We start from the raw sequence: 24062 nt of genomic DNA on the forward strand, positions 1-24062 counted from the left end.
GAAGCATCCCTATCGGTGGAGTCACTGGAATGGTTTGGAACACGTAGATGGCCTTGGGCAGCAGGGACATTTTAATCGCCGCCACTCGCCCCAACCAGGATAATGACAGCTGCTGCCATCTCTTTAGATCCCCCTGAATTTGCGCAAAGAGTATTGCGTAGTTGTGATCGACTGTTTGTGCTTTGCTAGGCGTCAAGATAATCCCCCGATATGGCAGTGACATCCGGGATAAGAGTCCCCCAAATTGTCGCTGGCCTTCAGCAGATCTGCAGGCGTTACGGCCCAGAGAAAGAATCAGAGATTTCCCTATATTCATTTTAAACCCCAAGATCTTCTCAAAGGCCTCCATTTCAGTGAGATAAGCAGGCACGGAGCGCTTGGGGTTGTCAACCGCCGCCAGTATGTCATCAGCATAGAGGATGATGGTGTGGGACTCACCTCCAAATGTGATACCAGAGATATCCAGGTTACCTCAAATTTTTTGCGCAAATGGTTCGATGTAGAGCGCAAACAATAGGGGTGATAGTGGGCACCCTTGCCTGGTTCCCCGCCGGATATCAAAGGGCTGCGAGCCGATGCCATTAACCCGAATTGTCGCTTGAGGGGAGTCGTAGCAGCTAGCGACCCATGCGCGGAATCGCACCCTAATGCCAAATCGCGCCAGAGTCTCGTCCAGGTATTTCCAGTCCACCCTGTCGAATGCCTGCTCGGCATCGACAGATAAGAGAGCCGCATCTGAATTGTTAAAGTGGGCTTTATCTATAATGTGTAGTATACGTTTGGTATTATCGCTGCACTGCCGAGTGGGAATGAAACCCGATTGATTGGGTTCTATAATGCCCGGCAGGCATGGTCCAAGACTCGCCGCCAGGACTTCCGGAACATTTTAAGATCCAGGTTGAGCAAGGAAATGGGCCGGTATGCGGCGCACTGTGAGGTGTCCTTGCCTAGTTTGGGCAGGAATATAATATCCACAGCGAGCATATCAGCTGGAATGGAGCCCGGCCCCTGGAACGAATTAAACAGTTTGGTGAGAACTGGCACCAATAGTGGGCAGAAGGCTTTATAAAAGCCGGCGGAAAATCCATCTGGCCCAGGAGCTTTCAGTGGCTTTAGGCGTGGTATCGCAGATACCACTTCCTCCGTCCGTATCGGAGCGTCCAGGGAAAGCGCGCTAGCTCTGTTAAGTGCTGTAGCCGCTGCCTCGCTGAGGTAAGCCTCCCATTCCTCGGGGACTGAAGTGGGGTCCGCGGCGTAAAGCGAGGCATAAAATGCCCGAAACGTGTCTGCTATCTGTTCGGCTTCAGTAAGCATTTGCCCCCCTTAGCCCTGTATGTTGGAGATTTTAGATTTTTGGACCCGAGTCCTAAGTTTTCTGGCCTTCCCACATAATATGCATGTCTTAAGCGTAAGGCTGCATGTTCTGCACGATCAAGGTCAAGGCTCGCAAGCTACGCCCTAGCTGCCTTTAGCTGTCGTCAAATCCTGGGGGCCCCGGTTCGGCTATGTACCCGTTCCAGTTCTAACACCTGCGCCGATAGGGCCTGTCTTCTGTCCTTGTGTTCTTTAACCTCCGCTGCAGCAATTGCTATGACATCACCGCGCACTACGGCCTTAAGCGCGCCCCAAACCGCCATCACTGGAACATCTGCGGTGTCATTAAGACTCAAGTAATCCGAGATACATTTGTGTAATTGCTGTGTGACCCCTTTGTGCTGCAAAAAGGTCTCTCAGAGGCGCTACCTGCCTCTAGGTGCTTTCGTACGAGGGATCGACAAGGGAAGTGTGACCGCGTCATGGTCGGAGAGTGCGACCGGGATGATGTCTGTGTCCGTTACTGAGGCAGCTAAGTCGGGGTCCCCAGGAAGTGATCCAATCTAGCATAGGTGTGGTGCACTTGAGAGTAAAAAGTGTACCCCGTGAAGTTGGGATGCGCCTCCCGCCAAAGATCTAGAAAGCCTCTACTAGTCAATCACTGCCTGCCCTCTGGTGAGATAGCCCCCGTGGCGCCAAAGCAGTGTCCCCATCTATCCCTGACCTGGTCCATCACCAGATTAATATCGCTTTCCACCAATGTGTATCTCGACTGACCTGCAAGGACATCTGCCAGGGCCCCCTTAAGAAAACCTTCTTGCTTAGTGTTGGGAGCATATATCGACCCGATAACCAATGATCTGCCCCCCACCTGAACATAGTACCCCAGGAGCCTGCCCTTGATTTCAGCAACCTTGTCACCCACTTGGCCCTTGAAGTGTCTAGCAAAGAGAAAAGCGACCCCGCCTTCTTCTCCACAGTGGAAGAGTAGTATTGCTGGGGGAAAGCCCTGGAGCGCATGCGGTGCCAGTCTCTGGAGAGCAGGTGTGTTTCTTGTAACAGGCAAACCGAGGCACCCGAATTCTCTAAGAACGATATGACAGCCCTCCGTTTGATGGGGTTGTTAAGCCCTTTCACGTTCAGGGTGATAATTTTCAGAACATCATCAGCCACGGTGGGATCCTAGTTGGGCTACGCTAATGTTTCGTAGGGCCAGAGACTCCCCCTGCCCTGCCCGCACCTCTCTGTAGTGCGACACACCGGAGCCCTCCCTCCCCGCCCAAGTCCCCCCCCTCCAAACATCCCCCGGCCTGCCACTCATCCCCCCACCCGACCTACCCTCCCCAACTCCCAACCCCAACAACCCACCCCCCTTCCCCCTCCCAACCCAGCCCTCCCCCTCCCTAACCCCAACTAAACCAGCCCCAAGAACAGTCAATGTCCAATGCCTGCCAGTCTCTAGACCTGACCACCCCAAACTGATGCACTGATTGCTTCTGGTGCTGTCAGGTAGTGAAAGCCTGTTACAGGTTGTATTACCTTCGGGCCCTTAACAGAATGAATGAGACTCCGGCCCCACGACCGCCTGTCCCTGTACCACATAGCTGTGGGCCCCCAGCGCGCCACTCCTCCTTCGTTTGTCTTCCCCTCCACCACCAGCCCCCTCGCCGTGGCGCTTCTATTGATGGCGATGTAGCGATCAGGCCGCTCGACGCAGCCGCAACTTCCAGGGCGGATGTGACCCACTGTGCACCACCTCCTCTGCTGCGGGGCTGGGGCCTTTGAGCGTGCACTCTGCTCTCGAGCAAGTCAGTGGCCAGGCCTCCGAATGCTTGGCTCTAATAAGGTGTATGTAGGGTCTGATTCAGGACCCTCGAAAGATTTCGCCCTGCAACGTTGATGTAGTCTGCTCACAGCTCGCTGCTGTCCCGGCCCTCACTCTTCTCCTGTCTCGCTAGCCCTAGGGCCCACCATGTTTTCCCCCTTTTCACCGCTGCTGTAGATGGGGGTCCTCTCCAGCAATGTGAAGGTTGCAGGCCGCCGCCCCCTCAAAGTCTCTAGTCTGCCCACCTGGTCCACACAAAATGGTGCCAATAGATAGTTCAGGGCCCGACCGCCCCAAGCTGCTGCCCCGGTCTCACCTCGGCAAACGGCTAAAATCCATGCCCGCGAAGATTGTGGCACTCTGTCTGTAGAGGCCGCAAGGAGGGGGCGCCGGGCAAACCCATCCCAATGCTCAATGTGCCCGGGCCAGCTCGTCCCAGCTGGGCCCGCAGCCCCGGGCTCGATTTTCGCGCCGCCGGCACCCTCACCTCACCCTGGCCTCCAGGATGCTAGCCCAGTGCTTTCACCGGGCTGCTGCTAGCCGCCGCCTTCCGCTATGGGCTCTGCCTCTCCTCCGCTCCGGATAATGAGGTTGACCACACTCCCTAAGAAGACCTGCGGGACCCCAGAAGGTCAGGCTACCTCCAGCACCTCACGGCACACCACAGGCTACGTGCGCGCCAGCAGGGCGCCATTACAGGTCCTTTGGCGGCAGGTCCTAATTTGTATGTGTGCTGTACTGTGCAGCACACATGCAGAGTGGGAAAAGTTAGGAGAAATAAAAGCATTTTTCCTTTTTAACACCTGCTTTCTAGTGAAGCAAATTTTTCTTGCAAAACCCTGTCTACTGTTTTTAATAGATAGGGCTTTGCATCAAAAACCATGGGTGGTTACACCAGTATGCACCCTCGATGCAGAGAAATTCAAAGCAGTGTTTCTCGTTGGTTTGTGTTACTTTACCTTACAAATCAATGCAAATACCAATTTGCACTGGTTTGTAAAGGGATGTTCGAGGCATATGAGCTGCACTATGCATTAGATCGCCTCCTGGTGTTGGGCTCGGATGATTGCATGTTGTTGTCATCTTGGAAGAAGTCTTTTGTAGTCACGAGATAGGTGACTCCTCCCTTGGACGATAGTGCGCATGGGCATCGGCTCCATCCTCAGATTGTTTTTTTCCGTCACTGGCTTTGTGATGAAAGTTTTTCGCTCCGGCTAGAAAAAGACTTTTCAAGCACTTCGAAGCGCAAAAAACTTCTCAAAACTCATCAAACTACCTTCAATACCGACTAACATAATTTCAATTCCATCAGCTCGATTCCGGTCATCGACGTGGGCCGTTGGGCCTATCCACGCTGTGAGGCCTACACCTCATGGAAAGGATGCCATTTAAGAAACGCCCCGGGTGTGGAGCAAAGTTTCCACGCAGTGACCACCACGAGCTCTGCAACCTGTGCTTATCGCCAGAACACGACGAATCCAGCTGTACAGCCTGCGTGTCCTTTCAATCCAAGAAAACCATCACGACATGCAGAGATCAGCCCCGGAACCGGTGGATATCTTCGACGAAGAGGTTCCGCTCGTTCCCGAAGAAGATTCAGATGATCTCCAGATCGTATCAGAGGCAGACGACTCAGATGACTCCATACCATCGGGTCAGCGCGTGAGTACTACTGCCCCTGCACCACACACAGCACCCAGGTCGAAGGCAAAGGTCAACACTCTGCCTTCAGGGCTCACTGACAGCCCCGCCATCGAGCCCGGCTCCGAAGAAGATAACTAAGCCTTCCGGTACCTCGGTACCAAGCAAGCCGCATGTGCCGATCCCACCAGCTCCCTCGGCTCCGAAAGCGTTGACTTCTAAAGACAAGGGTACGAAGTCAGAGTCCGACGCCTTGAAGCCAACAAGACCAGCTTCCATTCCGAAGACATCGTCTTCGGTGCCGAAACCAAAAAGGCCTGATTCCGATGCGCCCAAGCCCTCGAAACAGCCTACGACACCGAAAACAACACCCTTGGTGACGAAAACTACGCCAAAGGACATTGTAGCACCTCCTAAGGCTAAAGACAGACAGCAACCTCGTCCGGCACCGAAAAAATCGGCGCCGACAAAGGTTCCACAAGGAGAAGACCTTTTCCAACCAGTTCTTCTGCAAAAGAAGCTCTACATCGACCCTAAGACAGGTCAGGTGTCCACCATACCACATAAGAAGAGGAAGGCAGAGAAACCATCCACACCTGTGGTTCCTGCCAAGAAGAAGGACTCTGCCACATCCCGTATGCACCCTTCTTCACCTATACTTCCTTCTCCTTCATCTCCTGCTCCTCTTAACAATTCACCACAGATTTCTCCTTCACATTCTCCTCTTTTATCACCACACTCACCTCAAAATGATGATGAGTATAGTTTAGGAGGATGGATAGACCCAGATGAGCCATTCCCATACCCTACAGGTTACACAGTCTGTGAGTGCCGAAACCCACAGGATATACCAGACATTCCTGACCCACAGTCATACCCATCAAAGCCTTCTCCCCCAGAAGATAACATTGGATTTGGCCACCTATTAAACAGAGCTGCCATTTACCACAGGGTCACCATGCACTCTGATGAGGCAGAGGAAGATTTCCTATTAGATACATTTGAACAATCACATAGATCTGTTCAAATTCTCCCTATGATTAAAGGGGTCATCAAACACGCTCCAGAAATGTTTAAAGACCCTGTACGTACTGGGATTTTACACATAGATTCATCATCGGCATGTCTGTAATAGCGATTATTAAGGAATTGCTATTACAGACTCGCGAAACGGGATTCATGTAGAAATCGCAATATGTATTGCGGTTCCTACAGCTTCCTTATTTGCGATTGGCTAATTGCTAATCGCAAATAAGGAATAACTCCCCATTCATTCCTATGGGCCTAGAGGCCCATAGGAATGAATGGGAAGACATATCAATGTGCGAATCGCTATTAGCGATTTGCATGTTGAGTTTGCAATTTCAAGGGTGCAGGGGTGTCCAAAGGGCACCCTGTTGCACCCCTGAAAGGATATTGGATGCTGGTGTTACGCACACAGATGTCCCAAGGACATGTGTGTGTGTGTAACATACAACTTAGAAAAATGCACTTAAGTGCATTTTTCTAAGTTTCCGCTATTTACCACGAGGTTTGATTTCGCGGTAAATAGCATCCCAAGATTGCGAATTCGCAATTTTTAAATGTTTCATGAATTGCATTTAAGAAATCTCAAATAGAGATTCCTTAAATGCAATTCCTCGCATATTTGCGAATTCTATAATAGCGATTTTTGCATTTGGGATGATGAATCCCAAATGCAAAAATTGCGCTTGCAAAGGGCCAGATTCTCAGAATCTGGCCCTTTGCGAGCCGAATTTCCGTTGATGAATCTACCTGTGAAACCCTAGGATTGAGAAAAAATATAGGCCTGCACCTGCAGATCCAGCCTATATTAAAGGGCAACTGCCATTGGATTCCATAGTGGTCTCCAATGCTAGGAAAAGCGCAAACTCACAAACTTCAGGTGAGGCATCTCCACCTGATAAAGAATCCAAGGTCATAGATGCCTCAGGCAAAATAGAAGCACAAGCTACCAACATATGGCGTATAGCAAATACACAAGCTCTCCTTTCCAGATATGATAGGGCTCATTATGACCAGCTAGAAAAACTGCTAGACCATCTACCTGACCAATATAAGGCACAAGCAAATGATCTTATACAAGAAGGAAAACTCATTACTAATGCCTCAATCAAGTGCGCACTAGACGTTGCAGATACTGCATCTAGAGCTGTAAATACTAGTATAGTACTTAAAAGACATGCGTGGCTACGCATTTCAGGATTTAAACAAGAAGTCCAAACTACTATTTTAAATCAAGCATTCAATCAAAACCAATTGTTTGGACCAGAGGTAGACACAGCTCTGGAAAAAATGAAGAAGGATACATACACTGCTAAATCTATGGGAGCTTTACAGTCCACACAAACTAGAGGTTCCTTTCATCGCTCCTTCTACAGAGGGGGCTCCAAACAAACCAGTGCAGACAACACAACATCCTTCAAATCCAACACACAAACATCTTCTAACAAGGGATATTTTAGAGGAGGATATAGAGGGAATAACAACAAGGGAAGAGGTCGAGGTAACAATAGTAATCAAACCTCTTCCACTACAAAACAGTGACTTCCCTCTGCTCCCCCAACAGCATTCCACTCCTGTGGGGGCAGATTAACGCAATTCCTGCCTGTCTGGAACTCCATCACAACAGGCAAGTGGGTAAGACAGATTATCCAGTATGGCTACTGCCTAGAACTTACAGCAACCCCTCCACATATACCACCCAAGCCAATGTCTACAGAACACCTTACTCTGCTCAACAAGAAGTTCTTTCACTTCTATAAAAGGACGCAATACAAATAGTTCCTTTACAAGAACAAAGAACAGCGGTTTACTCGCTGTATTTTCTAATTCCCAAGAAGGACAGGACACTAAGACCAATTCTCGACCTCAGGCCCCTCAATTATTACATACAATCAGATCATTTTCATATGATCACTTTACAACAAGTGCTCCCACTGCTGCAACAAGGCGATTTCCTTACGACACTAGACTTAAAGGACGCCTACTTCCTCAGTCCTATACATCCTGCTCACAGAAAGTATCTAAGGTTTGTACTGGAAGGACAACATTATCAGTTCAAAGTCCTTCCATTCGGAGTAACAACGGCACCACGAGTATTCACAAAGTGCCTAGCAGTGGTTGCAGCACACCTCAGGAGACAACAAATACATGTCTTCCCTTATCTAGATGACTGGCTCATAAAAGCCAAGTCATTCAATCAGGTGACCAACACACACATCAGACAATTCCGACATTGCACGACTTAGGGTTCACAATAAACTACACCAACTCGCACCTCCAACCCTCTCACATACATCAGTATCTGGGGGCTACAATAAATACAACCACAGCTCTAGCGTATCCCAGTCCAGCAAGGATACAGAACATTCAAGCCTTAGTCACAATATTTCAACAGCAACAATCTCTGCAAGCCAGAATGTTCATGAGACTAATAGGCATGATGGCATCTTGTATCTTCATAGTACCTTATGCAAGACTGCAGATGCGCCCATTACAAGAATGTCTAGCACAGCAATGGAACCAGGCACAAGGGCAACTAACAGACCTGGTGTTGGTAGGCAGCCGCACACATCGCTCTATGCAGTGGTGGAACACCAAAAACTTGACAAAGGGGCGGCCGTTCCTCAAGCCTGTTCCACAGCTAGTGCTTACAGAAGACACATCCCTCACAGGATGGGGAGCTCATCTTCCACACCATACAACTCAAGGACAATGGAACAGTCAACGACGATTGTTCCATATCAATCATCTAGAGCTGCTAGCAATATTCTTAGCACTCAAAACATTCCAAGTACAAGTACAGAACAAAGCTGTCTTAATGCTGACGGACAACATGACAGCCATGTATTACATACAAAAACAGGGGGGGAGACACACTCTCTACAACTGTCCCAACTCACACAGAGCATTTGGAGATGGGCCATTCCACAAAACATATGTCTGTTAGCAGAGCATCTTCCAGGAGTTCACAATCAGATAGCAGATCTGTTGAGTCGGCAGACACAACAAATTCACGAATGGGAACTACATCCGCAGGTTCTTCAACCATTCTTTCACCAGTGAGGTAATCCAGATATAGATCTGTTCACCACACATGTAAACGCAAAATGCCCAACCTTCGCCGCCAGGTTTCCACACCCGCTGTCCAAGGGCAATGTGATATGGTCGAACTGGTCAGGCAGATTTGCGTACGCTTTCCCGCCCATACGACTAATACCATTGATAGTACGCAAGCTCAGACAACAGTCTCTAAAACTGATCCTGGTAGCTCCCACATGGGCTCGGCAACCGTGATTCACCACACTGCTAGGTATGACTGACTCCATCACTACTCACGCAGAACCATGGAGACATCGACACCCAGACCCAAATCAACTGAATTTGGATCTGGCTCCTGAAGTCTTAGAGTTTGGTTATCTTAACCTACCACCAGACTTTATGAACATCATTAAAGAGGTCAGGAGACCGACTACCACAGCTTGTTATGCTGCTAAATGGAAAAGATTTGCCATTTACTGCAATAATAATCAAGTTGATCCCCTGGATGCTTCTATCCAAAATATCATTTGCTACCTTCTACATTTACAAAGGTGTAACTTGGCATATTCATCCATACGCATGCACCTTGCAGAAATCAGGCATACTTACAGAACAGACAACATCTGTCTCTTTTTAGAGTACCTGCAATTAAAGCATTTATGGAAGGATTAAAGAGAATCATTCCTCCCAGGTTACCACCTTCTCCAGGTCAATGTGGTTCTTACAAGGCTCACGGGACCCCCTTTTGAACCTCTACACAAATGTAAACTGCAATTCCTCACATGGAAAACAGCTTTCCTTATTGCTATCACCTCTCTTAGAAGAGTAAGTGAGATACAAGCGTTCACTATACAAGAACCTTTCTTACAACTCCATCGTAACAAAGTTGTTCTAAGAACTAATCCTAAATTCCTACCAAAAGTGATTACTCCTTTTCATTTAAATCAATCTGTAGAGTTACCAGTGGTTTTCCAAAACCCGGACTATGTTGCAAGGTGGATTGTAAAATGTATACAAGTCTGCTATCAAAGAGCAAAATGTACATTAACAGTTCCTCCTAGAGCGCACTCGACACGCAAACAAGGAGCCTCCATGGCTTTCTTAGGGAACATACCCTTAGAAGACAAATGCAAGGCAGCAACATGGTCTACAACACACACCTTCACTAAACACTACTGTGTTGATGTGCAAGCCAAGCAGCAAGCTGCAGTAAGCCAAGCTGTTCTTAAAACTCTCTTTCAAACAACTGCAACAGATACTGGTGACCACCGCTAGGGAAGACACTGCTGCACAATCGATGCATAGTGTAGTATCTGCAGTTCATATGCCTCGAACGGAAAATGCTACTTACCAGTATGAATCTGTTCTTGGCATGTAGAGCTGCAGATCACTACACGCCCTCCCGCCTCCCCGGGACTTGTATCTGTTCCAGTTTCTATCTTACTTAGATGCACACGCATGGACATCTTTTCTTTACTTCTACTAACTCCGTCATTACCCATCATGGCGAAAAACAATCTAAGGATGGAGCTGATGCCCATGCGCACTATATTCCAAGGGAGGAGTCACCTATCTCGTGACTACAAAAGACTTCTTCCAAGACGACAACAACATGCAATCATCGGAGCCCAACACCAGGTGGCGATCTAATGCATAGTGTAGTGATCTGCAGCTCTACATGCCAAGAACAGATGCATACTGGTAAGTAGCATTTTCCTTTGAGTCATGTCTGCATTTTAAAAGTAACGCAAACCAGATGCAAAACCTTAGTAAATCTGGCCCTACCTGTTTCAAGCATGCTCAGCAGCTAGTGTTACGTCCACCCTATCTAATGCAATACAGTAACAAGTGGCATCTTTTACTGTATTCAGCAGGACAATATAGTTATGCTTTATTGACCATGGCAAACTATGCCCTGCACAGTTGCTGTGGTTGCCAATGACAGGTTGCGGAACTATACCCTATTCAGGATTGTAGCCTAAAATATATACATTTGCAATGCTTTTTTAAAGTCATTAAAACTGTGCCAAAATTCTAAGGCAGGTGACCATCGCAGTTTCGTACATTTCAAAATCGTATTCATATTTGTTGTTTGTAGTGTGAACTTATTCTAGATTCACATGCTGTGCAGTATTCTGCCATCTAGAGGATAGATGCAGAAACGTTGCCTGATGTTTTTTGGGTGTCAACAAGGCATGATTACCCTTTTGAATGTCGAATATAGGCCTATAATGCCCCAGCATGAGGTCACCCCCTTCTAATTTTTTTTTTCACTAGTGGGAAGCAACATAGAGATCAGAAGGTCAACAGTATAAATAAATAAATGCATATCGATAGTAGAGGTTGAAAACAGAGACAAACTTCAGAGCAAGATATTTGAATTCTAGATAAAGTGTCAATGCATGGGATTTAAGAGGTGGTAAGTTTTTAAAGGTCTTCATATTCTTTTAAATAAAAGGAAGATAGAGATGGGGTGTTAGACAGTTGGGCTGTCTGGCTCCAGTGCATACTTAGAATTGCAGGGTAAAGGCAGACTTCTTTGCATACACAGAAGGCGGAGGAAAGTGTCTTTACTGAACCAAAGTTGAAAGAGTCATGTATGATGGAGAATAAAACGTACTTTCAGTACTTATTCTTCATCAACACCTTTTATTATTTTAAAGTTAGACTTGGCATGTCTCCCTGATTTTAGAGGGGTGCCTCACAAACAAAGGTGCGATGAGAGTGAAAATTGGCACATGACTATAGCCCTAATGATTACTAACAAGGTAATTCTCATTTCTTTCTAGAGTTGTTTGATTTGGGGGCAACACTGCCTCCCATTTTCAGTTCACCAAAGGATGCCTTGCCCACGACATTGATGCCTCATTACTCACAAGCGTTGATGACTCTACCCCAAACAAGACCAAGTTCCCATCCTTCACATTACTTCTACCCCTCTGCTGAAACTATGCAACCACCCCAGGTAGCATCATTACCAACATCTCCGCCTCACTATTCCCCTCTAACCTCATCAGTTCCACCTACCTCCATACCCTTTCTGCAAATAGATGCAATCAGCACCCCAACACCAGCGGCACCTAAGACCAGCCTGCCAGTGGACACATTTGCTACGACACACTCACAAAGCACACAGATAAATAAGTCTACCTTGAATATATTCCTCTCTACTACTTTTACGTCCATATCTGCACCAGCCACACCTTCAACCAAGTCTATAATTCTACCTCTTCCCACCACTGTCATATCTCGAACACCTTTACCATCAACAGCCACAACCCAGTCTGCAATACATCAATCCACAGAGCTTTCATCTCCAGCACATACAACCAAATCTCCATTGACATCTGTCAACAATGTGCACATCATTAATCACATTGACACACTCTTGACCCCTCACATATCCACAGCCTCAACAACCAAATATATAGCCCACATTCAGGCAGCACCATTCACTGCCACATCCTCAATGGAAGTGCCTACAACCTTTTCTACTGTGGCACCTTTCAGAACCACACGCTCATCTACAGCATCCACAACTAGGACTTACTTGGCAAAACTTAGTAACACAGTATATCCACCACTAGCACAGAAGGCCTCCAAAATCTCTCATATTGCACTGAGTGGGGATTCACCACCACCAGCCTTTCTTCACCCTCCCTTTGACTCACCACTCAATCCTTTGAGTCCTGGAGCACAACCGTACTCTTCAGCACCTCCTCCCACATCATGTTTGCATCAAGGGGCACTGCACGCAGTTGGGAGCCATTGGACAGAGTCTGAATGTTTACACTGTACCTGCCAGGTAGGTGTGTCATTGCTGCATCTATATTTATTTTCCTAAAACTGAGCTATGATACTTAAATTACTTTGATGTGTTGTATGTGTCACATAGGAGAATGAGTAACTTAAATATTTTCAAACAAAGATACCGGATTTCATACTCCTTCATCTGATTTCAATGAGGTTAGTAAGATGAGGGCTGTAGTGAGAAAACCACCAAAAATGGGTACATGTTCTGCCAACCCTTGTCTCTATTCTTCACATTCATTTTGAGAGTGTGGATAAAAAGTGATTTCCAGTGTGGTGGAGGTTCAGTCAGTTCCGCTGCTGGAAAAACGATTTGTGTCAAATCTCCAACTAGAAGAAATACCATCAGCGGGATTGCCCAATTTAGGGAGCCACATCCATGAATAAAATAGTGACAACAAGGCTAGTGGATTGTAGTTTAGAATGTTGAAGTTGAACTATAGAGTGATCAAAATATCAAAACCCAAAATATTGAGGAGGTACCTGAACAGAGCGAGGTGCAGAATCACTATTCTTAACTCCACATCTCTGTACTTTGAAGATCTATATATCAGAAAGGCACATATCTATGGAGTTCGGTATAGAAAATTAATGCATACCTAGCTATATTTTGGGTTTTGATATCCTGGTCATTATATTTTGGTTACTGGATATTCCTGCTTCGATATTCAGAACCCACACCCAACTAGTCATGGTGGACCTGCAGGCTTGCTGTTTCTTTTTCTGTGAGAGCATATTCGAATGAAAAAGGCAGACAATTTAAATGCACGTTACTCAAAATGAGACCCATATTGTCTTCATTATGGAAAGTTAGACATTGATAAAGGTTAGTTAGAACTTTGATGGTCACCTTAGGTTTTGCTTTTAAACAGTAATGGCCTACATGCCATTTTTAGTTTGGATATTGTATTTACTACATAGTTTGTTTCTTGGTTTATGATGTATCACCTTAGAGTGAGCAGAGACAAACAAAACTCTCCATTGAAATCTGATTTGCAGGCAGGTCGTGTGTTGTGTGAAAATGTGACCTGCAGCGTACCTTGCTCCCACCCTGTTCCAGTGCCTAGGGAATGCTGTCCCTCGTGTGACGGTCAGTATAACTCTTCTTAATTTTTGTTCAGTTGCAGCAAATCCCAATTTTATTTAGATTTTTTGGGCACACCTGCATTGTTTATATTATTTTCTATTTTATTTTGTCTGGTTCCTATGTTTCAACACAGGAGATTAAAATCTTGCATAACAGTTATGACAATGCTATGAACAGGGAGATTTGGCATATGGGCGATTGTACATGAATCAGGTCAATTGAATTTGCAGAGGATGGTAAGTGATGGCTAGAGGTTGATTTAGGGCAGGTATAAAGAGGAGTATACTAAGTTGTTTGCTAGATGATACTTGGCCAGTCTTGTTTGTGGTGTACTTGAAAGAGAGATCTTGAGTTGGGGGGCTTGTAGGGTAAATGTATCTGGCAGAGCGCTTTAGATGGTACATGCACATAGCTAATAGCATTAAGATGGTGTTTCTAGTTGCTGGTGTTAGTAGAGTGGGATCTTTCTATCAGCTACCTTTATCGTGTTATTGTGTGGATGTCTTGCCCAGTGGCGTTTTTTGTCTGTGATGTACTTAGCTAGTATACATAACAAATGCTGTGATATTTTCATAGCATCTCAGTCATCTATGAGTCTGGAAGCTGCAATTTGGATTTGGTGTAGAACATGGAGCTTAGATTTCCTTTGGCCGATGAATAACCAATTGTAGTCAAAGGATTAGGTTATGCCTATGTTAAGGTTGTCTGTGTATATATATATATACACACACACATATATATATATATAAAATTGTTAAGCAAGTATCGGCGAGAGGGATTAATCTCAGGTGAGGAATATAAATTCATGTATAAAGAATTCCCGGTCCGCCCTGTCTTTTACTTAATCCCCAAAATACATAAAAACATCTCGCCCACTCCCGGAAGACCAATCATTTCGGCGATCAACAGTGCCGGAGAGAATGTAAGTCGCTATATCGACTATTTTTGCAAGATTTGGTTAAAAAACTGCCAAGCTATGTGCGTGACACTGGCGATTTCCTGGTAAAGATTAAAGACTTGGAATGGCAAGAGGACATGTTGCTCATCACTTTGGAAGTAGAATCCCTATATACAAGTATTGAACACACAGAGGGATTAAGGGCTACGAAACATTTTTTGGATACCCGTTCTGCTGACTTTTATTAACATAACAAAGTCATTTTAGAACTCATGCATTGGTGTCTGAATAATAACTACTTTGCCTTTGGGAAGGAAATATGGAGACAACTACGTGGCATGGCCATGGGTTCCTGTTTCTCCCCCAGCTACGCGTGCTTGCACGTGGGCTGGTGGGAGGAACAGGTCCTAGGCATCACGCATGCAACATGGGTGAGAGAAAAAATCGACAAATATCTAAGATATATTGATGATATTTTTATTCTGTGGCAGGGAAGTGAGGAGGAAGCGCAGCTGTTTATAAACGAAATCAATGTTAACTCGCTTAACCTCCATTTTACCTCACATATCAGTGCCCGCCAGATAGAATTCCTGGATGTACAGGTTTATGTGGAAGGTAACCAACTTGCTTCCACATTACATCGTAAACCTACTTCTGGAAACACCCTCTTACACACCTCTAGTCTCCATCCCAAGCACACCATTTACAGTATCCCTTTTGGTGAAATCTTAAGAGTTAAATGTATATGTAGTTCTACATCTGATTTCAACAAATGTATAAATGATCTCAGAAATAGGTTCCTAGAGCGTGGTTACTCTAATCAGATTTTTAACCAAGCTTTGGCTAAAACAAGGTTAAGAAGCAGAGAGAGTTTACTAATGACATCTGACCCTGACAATGTTGAGTTGTCCACTGTTTCCGATATGACCATCAATACTTGTCCCAGGTTTATCACGGCTTACAGCAGTGATGAACATGCCATCAAAAGAATTATTCAAAAAAATTGGCCCATTATTCTTACTGATAATATTTTGAGTCCTACTTTACCTGCCAAACCTGTGATAACATATCGTAGGGCCAGGAATATGGGCATTTCTCTTGATGTTAGCAGTCCTGAGCTAAAACAAAAGGATATTTGGTTAAAGGCCAAACCTGGATTTCGGAAATGTACTCACTGCAGGGCCTGTAAATTTGGGGAAAATAAAACACACTATCGCACACCTTTTTGTCCCAGTGAGATTCCAATTAAAGGCTGCTATGACTGTAAAACGGATTTTGCAGTCTATGTTCTGACGTGCACCTGTGGACTACATTACATCGGTAGTACTAAAGCCCAGGTGCACGTCAGAATCTTGCAACATCTAAGGGCAATATTGCATACTGATCCTTCCTATCCTGTAGAACGTCATTTTGCGGCAAAACATAATAAAGATCTTAACTGTTTGAGATATTTTGTGATAGGATCAGTATTGCCCTTACGTAGAGGAGGCAACAGAGAGTTGTTATTGCGACAACTCGAAACACGTTTCATATTAGAGTTCGACAGTAAATGGCCTTAACAATACTGAAGACTTTTACAACTTCTTGTAAAACACTAGGAACTCTTTTATTGCATATAATATGAATCAACTTGCCCCTCTTCTGGCACCAGCCTTATGGTATTATCTGTTGGTCAATTTCTGTTAGGCATATTACTCAACTTGTAATGAGTAGTCAGGTTCCCTGTTGCTCACTATAACATGCTATAAGTGTCAGTTATACTCTCTCTCATGTACTTCATGAATTGATAGATAGTCAGGTTCCCTGTTATCTATCAGGGTTTACTAATACCTATGACTAAATGCACTTTATCATGTACATCAATATGAATTGATTGCATATTTATGTGTCATTTTTCTATATTGTGCCGTCCTTTTCACCATTTTAAGATCAATGGTTTTTTTTTCATCCTTCCCTCTATTTATATCACATTTTTATCACTATTTAACTTTTATATACACTGTCTGTTATGTTCTTTTAGGATAATAACATTATGAAATCAATGTTTTTAGAAATGCATTTTTAGAACGAAAAATAGTCCCTGATTTTATGATGGGTAATGATTGTTTTTTCTCAGTGCTTTCTTTGATATTTTATAACATGTATTTCATTGTCTTCTTGAATATACAGCTTGCACTTTATCTCTAGCCTCTTTGCACACTAGGCATGGATGTCCTAGCTTTTTTTTGGGTTGTTATGTAGTACAGTTCCGTTAGGCCCTATATCTGTTGACTGGATTCAACTTTATTCTGACATGATGTCTATACATGTTAGTACAATGATTTACGCTATCTCTTGATGATATGTTTGATATGGTCAAAACATTCAATGTTTACATGATTTACTGGATTTAACCAGTTATGATATCAATTTTTGGAATTTATTCAGAGATTTGACTGTTGAGTATACATTTTTATACTATGTATACATTGCGCATTTATGCCGAATATGTTATGTGTACAGATGCACCTGCCTTGTTTTGAACTTTTACTGAGATAGTTTGTTTTCCCTTTTTATGGTGGTCACATGACCTGTAAGGGAGGAGGACTGTAGGCGGGACACTTTAGCACTTTAAAAGCACTGTGAATATCACTAATGCCTTGCATGTGAACAAGGGCTGCAAAGCCCGAAACGCGTCATGGTTGGTGGGTTAAGGAATATACTGGAAAAATTAAAAAAAGTTACCTGAACGCTGTGATCTGTCTCCTGCCTCGCTGGTCCTGCTGGATTGGAGGTGGTTTCTAGGAGTTACTGTCGATATATATATATATATCAACAAAACAGGGTTGCCCCACCGTCGAGGCCACACTCAGTAAGCAGCTGAATTCTGCACATTGAAAGCAGCATTCTTTATTTACATTATAGCCGGATTTAACAATGTCCCGAAAAGTTAGCAGCCCTACGCGTTTCAGAGTTCATACTCCTTGTTCGGGCATTAGCATGTAGATTAGGCAGACATGAGCAATGGCAGAGTCATTTTCAGCATTTTTATACACTCCAATAGGCTTTATTTTTCACCATCAGCATTCTGGGCTCCGTAGTTTCCTTTTAACTCACAATTAAAACCCTCCGTGGGTTCTGCCGAATAACATTCAATTCTGCTCATTTCACAGCTCTCCGGTGAGACTCAGGGCAAAGAGCTCCGGTCCGATTCTTGATAAACTGCATACTCCGCATTTAACGTTTCAGTTGATCTGAATAAAGCAGACCATTTTATTTTCCAATAGCGGTGAGTGCCTTCCGACCGGGACTAGCCGGATTTACACCAACAAAACAGGGTTGCCTTTGCTCATCTCTGCCTAATCTACATGCTAATGCCCGTGAACAAGGAGTATGAACTCTGAAACGCGTAGGGCTGCTAACTTTTCGGGACATTGTTAAATCCGGCCAATTGGAAATAAAGAATGCTGCTTTCAATGTGCAGAATTCAGCTGCTTACTGAGTGTTGCCTCGACGGTGGGGCAACCCTGTTTTGTTGATATATATATAGAAGAAGAACTTCTTTACACAGGTAGGCAAAGGACAAGGCGAACCCAAGAACTGGTGCGTTTTAGATTTATTAAATGCCCAAAAACAGTTTTATATATATATATATATATATATATATATATATATATATATATATATATATATATATATATATATATATATATATATATATATATATATATATATATATATATATATATATATATATATATATATTTATATAATGTGGGGCTATAGATGCACATGCTTAGTATTAGTGTTGGGCTTTGATGTGTGCAATTTGTTTTTCTTCGAAGAAGTCTTTCAAGTCATGAATGAGATGCAGTGACTCCTCCTCTTGCTTGCAATGTGTATGGTCTTAGACTCCACCGTTAGATTTTTTTTTCTACCGTCGGGTTTGTTTGTGTGCTCTTCTGCTTCAGTCGATACCGTCCTCTGGATACTTTCTAGCACTGTCGGTACAGTTTTTGATCATGATTCAATCACTATTTTCATACTGTTTACATAATATTAACGTCATATTCATCCGTGGGACTCGATTCGGTCATGCTCCTCTGGGCCTTCGGCCTTCAGGCAGAATTTTTCATTGACATTCTTTGCAACAACCGTCCAGGTGGGGATGGAATGGACACCCTTTCAATTTCGTCATTTGTGTCCCACAAAGCTCCCACGCATGGATTTACACAAGGTGTTTAATTTTTTTTGTGTTTAGATCTTCGAGGGGAAACCTGCAAGGCCTGCAGGTTGTTTCAATCCAAATAGGCTCTATGTGATCAGATGGCTAGAAGACTTCAGATGTCTCGACTTAGTATAGAACAGATAGCTGACATTTTTGATTCAAAGGAACCAGAACTTAAAATGGAGGCACGTTTATCTGCAGCTGATGAGAGTAAACTATCTTCAGACCACAGCTTAGAGTTGGATGCAGAATATGATACCATCACTTGAGAGGAACAAACTGTGAGTACTTTGCTACCTAAACCTCCACTCTGACCACAGTCAGCATCAGCTGAGCCTCAAAGGTTTGTTGTTGGGCCACAACTGCCAATGGCCCATGGTTGGCACAGACTGGCTGCTTCCAGAACATCCAGCCTTGGCTCAGAAGAAGCAGCCTAGACCTCAGGTCATCAATCTAGCTCCCTCCACCTCGGAATCAGCCCAACTTTCAGCTACTGAAACACTTCAAGTCAGACTCTGCCAGACTTTCATCCCCAAAGTCTTCGGAGCCAAAACACCATGCCACTCTGGCACCGAAAAAGGTGGCCTTGGAGTCAAAACCCTCTGCCCTCAAAATAACCTGGACTAAACCAGTGTTAGAGACAAAAAAAACTAACAGCTGCACCACATTCTCCAGAGACTGTTCAACCAGTACTTAAGAAGTTAATCAACAGCTGGTTTCTTAATGGTTCACCAAGATCCAGGAAGAATCCACACCAGACCCCCTTTTTCAGGGGCTCAGCCTGCAAAAAGGCAACTTTGAAGATCCAATAGATTTCCCTATGTCCCAGCAAAGACGAGGAACGAGGACAAGGCTACTAGTCCACTCTGCATTAGCCTTCCTACAATCCCTGCTATACACACTCAATCAGCACAACACTCCCAATTCATGACCCTCCTGATTCACCAGAGGGCTCTCTCTACTATTTAACGGGGGATGATGATCAGTATTCATTACCACCACAAGATGACTACGGGCATATGACTCGGATCAACAGGATAACACTGACTCAAATCTATAGCCATCAAGACCCTCCTGATGGCAGCACTGCTTACCATGGTCTTATTAGTACGGAGGCTAGTTTTCATAAATTGACGCTCCACACCGAGCTGCTAGAGGACGACGTCCTATTTAAAACACTCATCCACTCAGCGTTGCTTGCAGTACCTTCCCATGCTTAAGGGTATGCTCAGGAACGCTACAGATATTTTTAAGGACCCAGATTGATCTAGAATTATTACTCCTAGGGTTGATAAAAAATATAATCCTTAACCAGAAGTCCCTACATACTACAAAGGTAAACTAATACCAGACTCTCTAGTGGTGGGCACTGCTCATAAATTGACAAACTCTCAAAAAACTGGTGATGCAACTCCACCAGACAAAGAGAGTAAATAGATAGATGTAGCAGATAATGAAAGCTGGGGCACAATCAGCCAACCATTGGAGGATTGCCAAATCCATTGGTCTCTTATCACGCTATGTTAGGGCACACTGGGACGAAATGGTGGAGATCCTACAGTAGCTCCCATAAGAACATAAAAAGACAGCATACCAAATTTCATTGGATGGGAAGATTATATCTAATACCAATATACAGTGTGCCCTTTACACGGCTGACACAGGATCCAGGGCTATTAATCCTTATCTTAAGAAGACATGCATAGCTAAGAGAATCTATCTTCAAGCCAGAGGTTCAGCAAAACTTATTGGTCCTCCCCTTTAATGGTGAACACCTTTTTGGGCTACAGATAGATACCCTCCTAGAGAAAATAAAAAAGATAACAAGATGGTTAAAGCAATGGGTGCAATGCAAACATAATCACAGCACGGCTCCTTTCCCCTCTCCTCCTATCATAGCGGTTCCAAAACAACCTTCCCTGAGCCGCCCACCTCTTACAATAAGACACTAAATCAAACATCCTCCCCTAGAGGATATTATAGAGGCTCCTATAGAGAAAACAATCATAGAGGCAGAGGAGGTTTTACTAAACCTTTCACCTCTACCACCACCAAGCATTGACCAGGCCACCATTATCCCGATCACACAACACCTGTTGGGGGAGACTACAGCAGGATAAATATCACATTCGACCAATGGGTGTTGGTATTTTCCAACATGGTTATAGCCTGGAGTTCACATCAACAACACTCAACATTCCACCTCACACCCACAGAATATCAACAGATCATCAGAAAATGCTCAAAGAGGAAGTTCAAGTTCTCCTGAGCAAGGGAGCAATAGAACTTGTGCCATTACACCAACAGGACACAGGGGTCTATTTCCTTTCCTTCCTTATACCCAAAACGGACGGGGCCCTAAGACCTATTCTAGACCTCAGACCTCTAAACAAGTACATTCTTTCAGAATATCTTCATATGTTCACTCTTCAGGGTGTCATACCACTTTTACAACGGGGAGACTTCATGACTGCATTGGATTTAAAAGATGCATACTTTCACATTCGTATTCACTCAGCACACAGCAATACCTCAGGTTTGCTTTCAACGGACAACACTTACAGTTCAAAGTGCTTTCCATTCAGGGTCACCACAGCCCCCAGGGTGTTTACCAGATGCTTATCAGCAGTAGCAATCCACTTATGAGGGCAAAACATACATGTTTTCCTTATCTGGATGACTGGCTTGTCAAAAGCAAAACATAACACACAGAGTTTGTAACACACACAAACAACCATAAACCTAATTCACCAATTAGGTTTTACAGCCAATGCAGTCAATCAAACCTGCAACCTCTTCAGATACAACCTTAATTGGAAGCCATCCTAAATTGTTACAATGGGCTAGCTTCCCCAAATGCAGCATGGCTACACACTTCCAAAGTACTCAATCCTCAGTTTTAGCTTCACCAACAAATAGCAGTAAGAATTGTTATTCGCCTCCTAGGAACTATGGCATCATGTATAGCCATAGTACCTCATGCCAGACTGCATATACATCCATTACAACAATGTTTAGTGCAGCACTGGTCTCAAGCAAGGGGTCAGTCAGAGGATCTAGTTTTGATCACCCATCAAGCTTGCCACTCTCTGCAATGGCAAAACTCCAAAAGTCTACTACAGGGACGGCCTTTCTTCAACCTAGTTCCGCAAGCTACCATAATCACAGACGCATCAATGACTGGATGGGAAGGGCACTCACAGGGGTTGACTGTACATGGGCGCTGGAAACACAGTCAGTCTCCCCTACACCTAGAGCTGCCTAATCAAGACAGGCATGTATTTTCTACAAAACGGGGGAGTACCAGATCTCCACAACAGTCTCTTCTAGCACAAACCATCTGGAAATATGCTCTCCAACACAACATTCATTTGTTAACAGAATACATACCAGGGGTGGAAAACACCTTGGCAGATCTCTTCGGCAGGACACACCAACAAGTTCACCCATCCTTCTAGCAGTGGGGGCACCGGACATAGACTTATTCGCTACACCACAGAACTCAAAAGGCCTAAACTTTGCCTCCATGTTCCTACACCGACAGTCCAAGATCAATGCACTATGGATCAACTAATCAGGGATTTTTGCTTATGCTTTTTCACCTATGCCCCTGCTTCTGTTTGTAACTTGTAAACTGCAGCAGACTTCTCTGACACTGAGCCTAGTTGCTCCCACCTGGGTCAGACAACTATGGCTTACAACATTACTGGAATTATCAGTAATCCCACATCAAGTACTATCTAACTGGAAGACCCTCTGATTCAAAACCAAAGAGCAGTAATGCACCCAAACCCTGGATCTCGCAATCTTGCAATCTGGCTCCTGAGGTCCTAGAATGTGGATATCTAAAGTTACCTCAAGAATGTATGGATATACTAAAAGAAGCATGAAGGCCCACAACACATCCCTGCTTTGTTGCAAATTGAAAACGCTTTTTTCACTATTGCCACTAAAAGGAAATTAACCCATTAAATGCATCCGCTCAAAACATTCTGCGCTCCCTTCTTCACTTACAAACTGCAGGGTTAGCTTTCACGTCTATAAAAATACACTTTACAGCGTTAGCTGTATATATCCAAAATAGAGAAAAAAGTTCTATACAAGGTCCCAAAAGAGTTACTCCACCTAGAGCTCCACCCACACCAGTGCGGAATATCCATATTGTGCAACCATGGTTAATGGGTCCACCATTTGAATCTGGTCGCACATGGCCTGTCCAATTTCTGTCATGGAAACTTTAATTTCTCATCACAATCACTTCACTCAGACGGGTTGGTGAGATTCAAGCATTCCCTTTAGAAGAGCTATTCTTCCAAATACACAAAGACAAATTAGTACTGCGAATGAATCCTACATTTCTTCAAAAAGTTGTCTCACAATTACACATGATTCAAACCATTGAGTTGCCTATCTTCTTTCCTCACCCAGACTGGTGAAAAGAGCATTGCACACATTAGATGTTAAAAGGGCACTAATGTACTACATTGATAGAACACAATCATTTCGCAAAACTCAACAACCATTTGCAGCATTCTCCAAACCACATGAGGGTAATGAAATTTCAAAATCGGGTATCTCACTTTGGATAGTAAAATGTATCCAAACAAGCAATTCTAAAGCAAAGGGACCTCTCCCTATTCTGCCAAAAGCTCACTCTACATATAAAAAGGAGCTTCTATGGCATTTCTAGGGAATATACCAATAGCTGACATATGTGAAGCCGCTACATGTTCTACACCACACACATTTAAAAAACATTACTTTGTAGATGTCATGGCACGACAACAAGCCAATGTCGGTCAAGTGGTACTACACATGTTATTTCAAACAAATACACCCACCACAGGTTATTCACCACTTAGGAGGAGAAATATGTTTCAGTCTATGCAAAGTACGTGTACCTATAGCCACACATGCCATCAAACAGTAAATATTACTTACTTTGTAAGCACCTGTTTGTGGCATGTAGTGCTGTAGACTCACATGCACCTACTCTCCCCGATCACCTGTGTTGGTTGCACTTCTCCACATAATACATTACTTTGGCATGGTCATCTCCATAGGATACATCATCCTTACACTCCATCCTCACCCTTCAAGGGGAAAACAATCTAACAATGGTCAAAGACCATCCGCATTGCAAGCAAGAGGAGAAGCCATTACATCTTGTTACTCAAAAGACTTCTTTGATGAAAAGCAACTTAAACACTTTCGA

General features: G+C 44.3%; 1 protein-coding gene across 1 annotated transcript in view; it reads left to right on the forward strand.

The window, feature by feature from the left end:
* The window catches only part of LOC147662925 (uncharacterized), a 468727-nt gene that overhangs the window by 332129 nt on the left and 112536 nt on the right, over positions 1 to 24062 (forward strand). Inside the window, exons 13-14 of the mRNA XM_086950793.1 lie at positions 11635 to 12650; positions 13655 to 13745. Of these exons, the coding sequence (XP_086806919.1) occupies positions 11635 to 12650; positions 13655 to 13745 (1107 nt within the window). The remainder of the gene's footprint in view (positions 1 to 11634; positions 12651 to 13654; positions 13746 to 24062) is intronic.

This window comes from Lissotriton vulgaris, unplaced genomic scaffold (genome assembly GCF_964263255.1).
Source record: "Lissotriton vulgaris unplaced genomic scaffold, aLisVul1.2 SCAFFOLD_919, whole genome shotgun sequence".
NCBI classification, from domain to species: domain Eukaryota; kingdom Metazoa; phylum Chordata; class Amphibia; order Caudata; family Salamandridae; genus Lissotriton; species Lissotriton vulgaris.